General features: G+C 42.1%; 1 protein-coding gene across 2 annotated transcripts in view; it reads right to left on the bottom strand.

Moving 5' to 3' along the window:
* Positions 1 to 1,259: 1,259 nt before the first annotated feature.
* LOC310966456 (pre-B-cell leukemia transcription factor 1-like) overlaps positions 1,260 to 12,509 on the bottom strand; it is a 65,059-nt gene continuing 53,809 nt past the window's right edge. The window contains exons 4-9 of one of the 2 annotated variants that reach the window (XM_083940189.1): positions 11,078 to 11,268; positions 7,825 to 7,960; positions 6,305 to 6,464; positions 4,743 to 4,855; positions 3,648 to 3,737; positions 1,260 to 1,395 (exon numbers count right to left, since the gene is read on the bottom strand). In XM_083940189.1, the coding sequence (XP_083796315.1) occupies positions 1,303 to 1,395; positions 3,648 to 3,737; positions 4,743 to 4,855; positions 6,305 to 6,464; positions 7,825 to 7,960; positions 11,078 to 11,268 (783 nt within the window). In that variant the 3' untranslated portion in view covers positions 1,260 to 1,302. The remainder of the gene's footprint in view (positions 1,396 to 3,647; positions 3,738 to 4,742; positions 4,856 to 6,304; positions 6,465 to 7,824; positions 7,961 to 11,077; positions 11,269 to 12,509) is intronic. The other variant, XM_083940188.1, reaches the window with a different exon arrangement.

Raw genomic sequence — 12,509 nt, 5'->3', positions numbered from 1 at the left:
CAATCCACTAATCACGACCCGTCACACTCTCAGGATTATCACACAAATAGAATTCCACAAATGAAAAGTGAATTCAGAGAAAAGACATAGAAATGCGGTCAATCCCAACAACATGGTACCTTAAAATCTGAACTACAATTTTTCTCATTTTGGATTTGGTTACCAGCAGTATTTGGCTATATTGATCTCTGATACTGACGATGTCTGATCATGTACTGTATGTACACTTTGTTTCTTCCATATACCGTATGACTCCATAAAATGTCTCCTGCATTGTTTTGTTTTTTTCGACATTTACAAATGTTAGCCTTGACTTCAACCATCAGGTGTTATTGTGCTTTAATACATACTGAGGTGCAGTAACTGCTGCTAGTGTTGTCATCCATTTAGAGTTTCACGTCATATCATTTCCTTTGAATATTGCAGCCAACATGCACGACAGAACTCCACCTCTCTCTGGGAGTCATACTCGATTTGTTAATTGCTTGTGTAAAAATTGTGAATTCTCTGCATTATTATACTGCATATGAGCAGAAAACCTGCGTCTCTGGCAATAAAATATAAAATGCCTTATATTTCATCGTCTGCTGTAGAAGTTCTGAATACAAACTATATAAATCGAGGCTGAATATTTGGATATTACCTGACTAGTATGACTGGATTAACGTAACATAATACTTCACAAAGTATGACGTGAAAAATAGAAGGTCATGACATAAAAACATTATCAAAATTCACCTCCAGGGTTGAACTTTGGCACTATAGATAAAACCAAAAATGTGCGAACATGGTAATAAAGACTGAGGTGTTATGACAGGGCGGGTGTGGTGTACAGTAAAATTCCAATAATTATAAAAAATTTGTAAAACCGAAGCATTTGAAATGTTGTTTTTCTCTGTTGTTATTTCGAATAGAGGTAGTGTGGAAGCATTTCAATTTACAAGAAGTGGGGCCTTCTGCTGCTAAGTGTGTGCCTACTGTTTGAATACATAATGTTGAGAAATACAAAGAGGCAACATGGACATCCAGAGGAAACTGTACAAACTGTGAAGTGAGGATATGAGTCCCCTACGCAGGCTACTGACGGTGCTGTGGTAGTCCAGGTAGGAAAAGTGAAATATTTGTCCGTAAAAGTCGTCCCAGACCCCCGACTGTGTCCTGCCGCGTGACCAAACACGGTACGTCACGTCCAGTCCCGATGGGGGTTGCGTTTAAGTTTTGGGAGATGCGGCTAGGGGTGCAGTGGTGGAAGTAGTTATGGAGCAGAGGACGGAGGAGTGACGGGGTGGGGGTGGGGGGGGATCAGTTGGAGGTGTCTGAGTGAACACTTCCGGGTCCTTCTGTGGGTGAAGTCACTGATGAAGGGGTGGGAGCATCCTGCCAGCCACCGTTTGCCTGAGAGAAAAGAGGAGAGAAACAGAAGGGGGGTGGGGGGTGGGGGTCTATTACTTTCATATTCATCACTCAATGCAGCCGGGTCAAGCACAGTGAGACACAACGGATGGAAGTCCTGAGGGCAAGGTAGTGTATGAGCGCGGCTTGGAATGCTGGGACACTTTGAGCTATTCGCCACACAGTCGCACACAGCCTTAAGCCAAATCGGCAACCTAGCTCAAATTACAGCTAATATATATTTCCGAATAAGACTGACATGAAAGAAATAATAATAAAATCTTGTTTTCAACCAAGCAGAAATGGACCCATCATACAATGCACACGCAAATTCACATAATGAAGAAAATGCATTCGCTTCAAGACAAAAAAAATCTCTTTTTCACTTTTTTTTTTTAAAATTACATGAATAATATATGTAAATTGTATAAAAAGACCTCTGAAACAAAACAAGTACAATCAACGTCATGTGCACTAATAATGACGCTGACAGCGGGAATTAACACACAATAAGAGCTATGGAGGGCCTTTCCAGTGCCAGAGACAGGCCTGTTAAAGAGCATTCAGGATATTAATAGTAAGTTTAAAGCCATCAGAACTGGAAATGGTCCTCGACAGCCTTTCATTTCAAAGCCTGTTATTTGAGACGGCAGACAGCAGTGTGCAATCAAAAGTGGAAGGGTCAGATTGTAGAATGTCTGACTTTGGTGGCACTCTGCCTGTTTCAAAATTGTAATTACAGCTGTAATCATCCACAGCATGCATTATGTCTCTTCTCAGTTATTATCCAGTCCTTTTTTTTACATTTCAGATACAATAATTTTTCTACTCTTCATTCACAAGATCTAAATTTTTTTCCTGGAAATAGGGAAAACATGTAGCTAATTAGCAATATGATGATGTTGGCATTTTGGTTGTAGAAAGAAAAGTGAAAAGCAAATCTTTAAAATGTATAATTTCTATAGTATACTCTAAATTCGGGACCTAAAACTAGAAGCTAGAAAAGCACTAGATGACATATAGTACACGTTGTACAAGATTAGTAGCTTTGACAGAAGATAGCAATACTTTGAAAAATAGATCAAACAAAACTGCAGAGCACATTTGGTAGTAAAAACGGAAAAAAAGACGGCGAAGATCCAAAACTCCTAACTTACTAGCCTTAGCTACATAAATCACAGGCAAACAGCCTGACACACTGATATCCTGCTCTTACATTATGCATTGCAGCGCTTCTTTACAGGGTATAGAAGTGAATAACACAGCATATTGTGGCAGTGTAAGATGTGGTAGAGCAAGCAGGCGTCCAAGGAGAACCGTATCTGTGAGGTCAAAGGACTGAGGAAGAACAGGGCCTGAATATGTTAGCAGGCTCTCAGGGTTACCACAGCTGGCTTGGGGATGTGCTCGGAGCAGCCAGGGAGTCTATTTGAATACACATACATGTTTTTATACGGGAGACATTTCATCTGATTATCATATGGCCACTGAGGCACGACGACGACAGCGGAGGAACCCAGCCGCGGCTGTGACCGTCCCCGTCCTCTCACCGCGGCTCGCTGTCAGGGCCATTAGTGTGGCAGGAACATGATCTGAGCAATGCGCTTGGATTGCTGTCCCAAGTCCACACTCTGCTCTCCTTGTGTCTGTCTTATCGATTTTCCCCTTTACGACACGGCTTGTCGCTGTGAATTTCCCTACTGTTTGCAGCCGCCGGCGAGCAAACCCCCCCAATCCCCCCGCCACCCCCTCCACAACCCCCCTCTTCTACCCCCCAAACTCTACTGCAAAATAAGACAAACATGAGGGGAATACACCCCTGTGGCACACGAGGAGTTGTTTGCAGTGGCGTGAGGTTTTATTTTTAGCTGAACAGCGGCGTTGTCTCTGGGAGGCTTTAATGGGAGCTTCTGGCCCTGGGGCTGCTAATCACGGGTCAGGTGGTCAAAGGGATTTGAAGTCCAGTGCAGGAGGTGTCACCTGTTTGTGCAGTTGGCTCACGGCTAACTGTACGTGGCTGCAGGTGCCACGCCAGACCTGATCCAACATGACAGGTTCAGACGGCGGCTCTGCATGTGTGTGGCCGGCCACACACTTGCGTACGCCGGGCAGGATGCTGCCTGTGGCTCAAGCGATACAGAAGCAATCAACTAGGTGACCATGGAGCAGAGACAAGTCCTGCTAAGTGGCATTCTGAGCCCTATGGCTTCGAAATAATTGGTAGGGAGAGAAAGAAGAAAAAAAAGAATCCTTACATTGATGCCCTGCGGACTGTACATCTGGTTGGCTGTGAGTCCTTCACTGTATCCGCCTGTCTGACTGATAACATGGCGAAGGGTATCCACCTGAAACATTCAGAAGCAACAAACAAAGCAAGGTCAGAGTCAACACAAGAGAAGCACAAGAGAAAAGCTGGAGGGATGACAAGAGGATGAGAGAGACAACAAGAGGACAGCTGCTAGTATATCCTTGGATACAATAAGGTCCAATCAAACAAAAAGGACATCAAAACTTTTGCATTTGGCTTGTTAAAATAAAAACTATTCACATGGTCAACACATTGTGAGAAATATTCTGCCCTTGAGACTCTGACGAAGCTCTGTAGTGGAGCCGGTACAAGCCTGTATAGTCCTTCATCACGACAGACATTTGAACTTGCCTTAGCAGGAAAACCAACAGGTATAATTAATAACGCTAATGATGGCTCTGTTCCATGTAGGTCCTAATAAGCTAATGGTTTCCAAACTGTAGAGGTACTAAAAACGGGGTGTGCACGACTTGGGTATATGTAGTGGAAGCTGTTTCATGTGGGAGAAATAAACAAACATTAGTGCTAAGAGTGCTTCCATGCTAGTAAGGCTTTCAAAAGTTAGCGTAGCGAGATATTTTCAGACAGCAGAGTGAAATGTAAATTTCCCTCATAAAGCCAGTATATCAGTTCATGCTAAAATCAAGAAAACACGACTTCTGCATGAATTCTGCATTCATGCGATGTTGGAATGAGAAGAAACAAGAAAACCAAAGCCATTCTTCAGACCTGGGAGCACTCACGCACTGCTCCGACATGGTTACCACCATTGCTAGCCATGGAGTCACGCCATATTCAGTAAATAGGCTACATTAGCTTGATTAATGTGTTACATTTGTAGAGGCAAAACCAAATGCTAACAAACATGTATAGCCTAGCGCTTTTATAACTAGCTAACTCGAGTGAATTGGAGTTTAGTTTTTTTACGATATGACTCAAATTAATGATAATAGTTACACCTGTGCATGAGAGGTCAAAATGTCTGCTGGGAAGTGAGCCGGGTCTGCCCCTGTATTATCTGCTGTGCCACTCGCTGCCCTACCTGTGACTGCACGTTGGCTCCCACCTGAGCCCCCTGGTACGAGTCCCCATTGAGAGACTGCACGCTCATGAACAAGTCCCCGGAGTTTGACATGTTAAAAGAGCCAGCAGAACCTGAAAGGAGAGAGGGAGCAGTCGCATCACAGAGAGACAGAGAGCAAGCAGGGTAAGCAAGAAGAGGAGCACCATGCAGAGGTTAGCTAGCAGCCACACAGGCTCTGTTAGATGAGAGGAATGGAGCCGTAGGAGAAACTAATGGACACACGAGGACAGGAGAGATACAGCCGTAGCCTGACACAAGAGGCGTTTTGTGTCAAGTACACGTTTTACCTCCCAAATAAGCAATTTGTATATTAGTGCTCTTAAAAGGTTATTCATGGCTAAGCTACAACCAAGGAAAAAACTGTTGAAAAAACAGTCCAAATGCCCTTTTTTGTTCTTGTCTTACCCAAAGTCAAACTATGAATATGATTTCAATTTCAGAGTTAAGTACAGAAGTAGGCTCAGGGTGTGTTTAGCCTAGCTTACTACAACTATAAGGGAACTGCTAGCTTAGGTGTGTCAAATGTAGAAAATGCACCTTCCAACAAAACGTGTGTGACTTTTGAATTAATTTGATCATTACTTAGGACAACAGGATACAACATGTAAGTAAATCAGCTCTGGTGTGGTCACTTTGAAGATCTAAGCTAGCTCTTTGCATTTGCTTCCCATACGTGTTCTATGCTAGGCTAAACATGTTTCCTGTCCTGACTCCTGGTAAGACTACAAATACACAAATTTTTCAAAGTAATGGACTGTAGCTTTAAAAGATAAGGCCAGCAATATTCCGTTTTTCTATTGTCAACAAGTGTTATCCAATAATATACAAATACAAAAAAATACAAAATGTATTATATTTAGTACTTTCCGAATTTGTGAGGTTAATTGTTGGGTTAAAATAAGTACTACATTTGTTACCTAACTTAAGTTACGCATGTAAGTTAAAATAAGTCAACATGGCAACACTAACAGCGTTCTCTTAGACCCTGTGTTTGTTTGACCCATCCATCCACCTCGCCCTCCTTCCTACAGTATGGCTCACTCATGTGTCTTGTCTTTTTATGTGATTGGTTGACAATAAGAAAGAAGTACGGAATATCAACGGACCTATCCTTTGAATGTCAGTACAGCAGAACACGATGAATACAGAGTTAAAGTCATACTACATGAAGAATATGGTTAATTGAGATGAAGACAAAAGGACAATAAGCATAGGGAGACTTGGCATGGGGCTCAGGTTGGCTAATCTCTGACACAGCTTTGCTCTAGAAGAGTAGTAATCCTTGTTAAGGTGAAACGTTTAACCTGTTTAATATGGTACTGGTGCATTACCAGGTGATAGGCATGTCCCTAGTAGTGCCCATTTTGTTAGTGTTAATTCTTTCATTCCTTACAAATCACCAGCACCAGCATTGAAATAGCCTCGGACTGATATACTGCAATAGTTGTTTAGTTGTAGTAATGCACAGAGAGGAGGTACATGTCTAATAGCTGAGCAGAGCCAGGGACTTCCTGTCTCACCTGCAGAGTTTGGAGTTGAGGGTGAATTTGCTTGGCTTCCATGTGAGGATGCATTAGCCGCATTCACGGCAGTTCTCGCAGCGTACATGTTGGCTTCTTCTTGGAACTTACCAATGTTTTTCTTGTATCTGATTCTTTTATTCCCAAACCAGTTGGAAACCTGAGCAGACAAACAAGGGAATGTAGTTTAATGTTCATGAAATCTTAACATACAGAGCTTCTTCACATTAGAGGGGTAGAGATAGCAGGGTAGTCTTTAGCGTGCATGGCCTTAAATAGCATGTGTAACACTGCAGAGAGCCTTTGTCAGAGGTAGGGGCTACATAGACTGGTGCTGCGAATCCGCATTAGTGCCAGGATGGAATGATTGCCAATAACAGTCTCATTATGTCACCATGACTGCAGCTATCATCAGAACTCACGCAAGCACCAATCAGTCAACATCCGCTAACACCCATTACTGCTAATGGACTCCCAGATGAAGCGAGGGGGGTAATCCCAGCGCTAATGATAAACAACATTAAAATGAAAACCAAATCAATCCTGCAAAGTTTCCAATACACAGAGTAGGTAAACATTCTCCTTTATTATGGCCAAGAAACGGAAACTCTACAAATCATTTAGCCGCTGAGCAGCTTCCACAATCAGGCCCAGATGCATCCTCAAATCATTTGGTATAAATTAATGAAACCAATTGAGAAAACAATCCATTCCCAAATGATGGATTCAAAACACAAACTGCTGTTTACCTTGGCGTTGCTTTCCTTATTATCAATTCTCACAGGATTGAAACAAGTTGAGCACTAGAATGCAAAGGTGAAAAAAACAAGGTGCCTAAATGTTTGACTCTTTTTGCTTTGTCAGCAGCATTGGCACAAACATCTCAAGTGTCTTTAGATGTTTGGTAAGTTAGTGTAAGATTTATAGTAAATCATCATTGCACTTCACATGCCACAAATGACTGCAGTGCTAATTTCCAGGGGCTAATGGTCTTGCTAATTACTCAAAAAATTCATAGTTTTGTCAAATGACTCGACTTAGTCTGATGAGTAAAGGACATTTTACACAAAGAAAGAAAAGTTTCTTTCAACATCAATGATCAAAAGAAGCAATTAAAACCATATTCATTGTGTCACAGCCCACATTAGTACTTTTTCAGACTCTGGATTTTGTATATTTTGTGTATTATAAGAGAACCATGTGATTACATAAGAACTCTGAAAGCAGCTTGCATGACTTCAATAGAAACAAAGAGTCAGTGGTCAAAAATAGCTTTGTCTCATTTGAATCACAAGACAAACTTGTGACACAGCATATTTATACTTTGAGTCCTTTGTTGTCTCAGTGAAAGGTACTACTAAAAGATTAGAAAAGCTGTCTGTACTCATGACAGTCAGAAAACGTATTATTAGGTTACTTGACAAGGCGCTCACAGCTGCTTCAGATAAAAAGCGTGTTTGTCTCACTCGGTAGCTTTCCTACAGGTGCTGTGGTGTGGGATGCTCTGATCTGTGGCGTACCTGGGCAACTGTGATGGCACACTTCTTCGCCAGCTCTTCTTTAGCCTCCTCGCTGGGGTAAGGGTTACTAAGGTGCGAGTAGAAATACTCGTTCAGGATCTCTGTCGCCTGCTTGTTGAAGTTTCGTCTTTTCCGTCTGCAAAAAAGAGCACTGGAAGTTAAAACAGGAATAAACTCCCAACAGCAAAGAAAGGACAACAGTGTGCATTGCTGTCAGTCTTTTTGATACTACCGCTAGCAGTTACTCAAGTCTCTAAACTTTAACCAGAAGTGATAGTGAGTCTATTTTGGCTAAATCGAGCCTAACGTTCAAGACTTTTTCGTGAGTTATCATGAGAATGTCCAGCAATATGAGCTATTAGTGCGCCTGTGCAAGCCCCCTGCAGTGAAGAACCTGCTTAGGCAACAAAACTGCTTGGTTGGGTTAAGGAAAAGATTGTGGTTTGGGACAAAATAAGTACGTTTGCTACGTGAATGACATATCTGACATTCATTCAATACGTATGTTACATAACAAAAGTAAGTTAAAAAAAAGGGAACCGTTGACTTTTGTTTTCATTCAGGACATAAACGGTGGCCTCCTGAGTGAACGTCCTGTTTGTTTGACCCATAAATCCACACCAGCCTTTTTGAAAGCGTGTGTTCCTCTGCACGGTTTCGGCCTTTCATCCGCATGTAACCGCAGTTGTTGCTCCTGAAACCAGAGTTTTTTGTAACCGGAGTCCAGGGTGAACTTTTTGGAAAAGTCTGGTTTCAGCAGTCATGTGTGGACAAGTAAACCGAGGAAAATCGCAATTTCTTGTCGACATTGTTTGACGGTAAACAGTCAGTTGTATCCATGGAGACTTGTGGAGCACTCTAGACGTGACCAGCTGACAGATTTTGCGGTTTCATGTCGACGGAGATATTTTTTATCACACCGTCGGTGTGGATGGGAATTTTCTTTTAACCGGGGGCCATAAAAGTTTGGTTTCAAAAATACCCATGCTCGTGTGGACCAGGCCTAAATAGTGCATTACTTTTCGTAGGTTTAAGTATGAACAGCGAATGAGTACAGCCTCTAGCTTGATAGTATTCTGATCTTCAAATGATTTGGTCCCTTTAGGTCTCTCCAGTTTTGCTTGAATGAACATTTATTGCTTGTGACTTGTGCCACACTAGAAACTTTCAATTTAGCTGCAGTTTTGCTCCGATACACTTTGTCAGGACTCAAGAGAATAATTTGGCCCAGAACTGCTTAACTACAGCACTGAATGAGCAACTGAAAGCAGTAGCAATAATAGCACATACAGCAGAGGGCCATTATAATCGACTCAAAATCTATTAGTTGTTGAAAAAAAATTTTTCACATAATATTTAAAAAAAACTACTGTAACAGCAAAATATGCCAATTAGACAATCTGATATATAAACTAAAAGTAAGCATGCAAAGAAAGAAACTGAGTAAAGACACTGGTAGGGCTGCGTATCAAGACACAAGGTAGGCATTAAATAGCTGGTCAGATTGGAAATCATTTTGACCTAATCTTTGATCAGATAGTTCTTAATAAACATAAGAAATGTTCCCTTTTTTTATAGATTGAGAGATGCCTGCTGTGTCTGTAAAACCAAAAAAATGAGCTGAAAGACGCTAAAAAGTCTTGTGAAACTGACAGAGCTGCAGCATCATGGAACAATTCTCTAGTTTGTCACTATGAGTGGGTGATATAGCAAAACCTTCTATCCTGTTATAGGTCATGGCAGTCAATAGCACTTTTCAAAAGCAAGTTTTCTGGTAATTCAATAAATAAATGAATAAATAAATAAATAAATAGTCTATGAAACAACCACATGGTAGACATACTCCTGTGAAAATTAAATAAATGAAAAGAGTATTTGCTCATTGTTAATATACATCTTTAGTACAAAATTAACAAACGTGCAAGGATCAGAATATATTGCCGTAAAGCTTTTGTCATGATGGAAAAGAGACTGAAAAAATATATACCATAGACATTTTTGTATTGTTTTGAGGATATATATCGTCACTCACCTAGTGACCCCTTTCACACTCTCAATAGTAATTATATCCATTGTTACACTATATAAACATATTAATAAAAGCAGCGTTAAAGCAACTATCAAAACGGTAAATATAAATTATAAGTTTGTCTAATAGTAAACGCACAGGTAATCCAAGAACATGGCAGCACACAAACAAGGCTGTGTGGATCAAACATGAAATACAAACACACAGTTTTTCAAAGCTTCCATATGAAAATCAACCCTGTGAAAGCACCCCAACACACACACACACACACACACACGTGCACGCACACACACACACACACACACACACACACACACACACACACACACACACACACACACGTGCACGCACACACACACACACACACACACACACACACACACACACACACACACACACACACACACACACACACGTGCACGCACACACACACACACACACACGTCTCAAAGCAGACAGATATCATATGCTGATACACATGAGTTGACTGACCCTCTATCTCCTGCACCTATCAGGTCACGTCTGCTTGTGCCACATCTCAAGAGGGCTTTACATAAGCTGCAGGGGAACCCTGTAAAATCTCTATGCATGCATCCACCGGTGAGGAGATTTGTGCTGAAATCTCTGTCCCGCACTCCAAAGCCTGCTTGAGAATATGTAAATGTGCACAGCGTGAGCTCCAGGAGCCAGTAGATTAATCAGCGGCGCCGAGCATGGCAGTGCCTCTCAACCAGTGAAAGCTTTCCTCTTCCTCTCCCTTCCCCTTCCCCTCTGCACCACCACAATCATTTGCAAGAGAATAGATAGGGAGCTTTGTAAGGGAGCGCATGCCTCATTTAAATGTTATGCCTCCAACTCAGACTTTGAGTGACATTTATCCTTAGAGAAATGTATGCAAATCCAAAGCATGCATCAAAAGGAACAAGCGATTACATTAAAAAAGGGAAACAGTTAGCGTTATGGAGCACGCAGGGAACTCTTATTGGCCAGTGTTGCTGGTTATGCTGGTCCAAATGGCATCCGCAAGTGCAAACCAGCCCAGTGCGTGTGGTAAACAGCAAAAACAACATGTGTTACAGCATGTTTATAGCGTGATAGGCCTCCCACATCAGCCATTCATATGGATAACAGGCTGAGAGGGAAGCACATGATAATTCGCAATGTTGTTGTTAAGCGTGGTGTGTATGTGCACATTGCATTGTGCTTGTATACAAAGACACACACCTGGCATCGAGGAAGCGGGAGCGCAGGATCATGACGGCCTCGCAGGTGCTCTGCTTGAGCTGCATCTGGATGGAGCTGAACTTGCGGTGGATGATGTTCACCATGCGCTCGATCTCTTTGGGCGAAATTGGCCGCGTGCGTGACTGCTCCCGCAACAGGTTCATCACGTGGGTGGTGAACTCGTTACATGCCTGTAAGGAGGACGCACACGCAGGAATAAATGACAAGAAACATACAAACACACCCACCCTGAGGTCAATGCAACTGTGAATAAGACTTGAATTTGTCATTGTGCAGAAACACACATCTGCACACACACGATGCCGTACAGTATTTAAAAGTCACAGATGAAAGAAATGTAGAAAAAAAATCTAGTTCTGTGCTTAGTTCTGGGGCAAGCGTTCTCACAGAGCCACGAGGGAATATAAGCGCTGATATATTTCATATTTAACAGAAGTGGTGATGGCAGTGTGTTGAGAGGAGCCAATGACAGCTGTTCCCTTCTCAGACACACACTTTCATAGCACAGCCACCCTGAGAGGAACATGCCACGACGTTTCATTCATCCCCCCCGTGTGACACCAGGCGTGAATCTGCCACGATATTACACTCCGACTCTGCGTCTCTTACTGTCTCCTCTTCTTTATTTCTTCTCCTCCCGTCGATCTCTCTCTGGATTTAGCTGTGTCAGGCTTTGTCTGTGTCTGTCTATCTGCGTGTTCATCTGTCTTACTCACATTCATCTGAACGGGATGCTATTGTCGTGAATGCATCGGTTATCAAGGCGATGAGAGGAAATCAGCCCCCCCCTCCAAGACTATACTTGGAGTACACACACACACACACACACACAACACACTACATACGCTAGACTATTCTGGGCTGAAAACACGATCTTAAGTGAATTCTTAGTGAGAGTTCCATGTATTGAAGACATATTTGAATCTACAAGCGTTGCCACCTGATTTAAGGCTGATTCTGCCTCAGCAATGAATAACAGCCTGTTTTAAAAAGAGCAAATGAAACGTGGGGAGATGGAGCAGCTCAGCAATGATATGCAGTCTGTGAAATGTATGTTAAGACAGCCATTAACTGACTTTGTATTTTTCCTCTTATGACTGCATCTGTTGGTTGTGTTCCAGGGGTTTTTATAGAGCAGAAAAGAATTGCACAACATTTACCTAAATGTCAGTGAAAGTTGTGAAAAAGGACCATCCCAGTTCCCAAAAGGCCAAAGTGACATAATCGGATGTCTTGCGTTGACCGATCAGAAATCACCCAACCTTTAAAAATACTCACTTTACGATCGGACAAATAATAGCAGCGCATTTGCACAAATGAGTAGCTGCTAGATCTGGGGAACTTTCTGTGTTTTGATTGGAAAAATGACTTAAACAATCATCCAAATAGCTGCTGAACTTTTTCTGTTGAG

Source organism: Echiichthys vipera (assembly GCF_963691815.1).
Source record: "Echiichthys vipera genome assembly, chromosome: 3".
Classification (NCBI taxonomy): domain Eukaryota; kingdom Metazoa; phylum Chordata; class Actinopteri; order Perciformes; family Trachinidae; genus Echiichthys; species Echiichthys vipera.
Note: the sequence above shows the minus strand (reverse complement) of the source record. Positions and strands in the feature narration are given on the sequence as shown.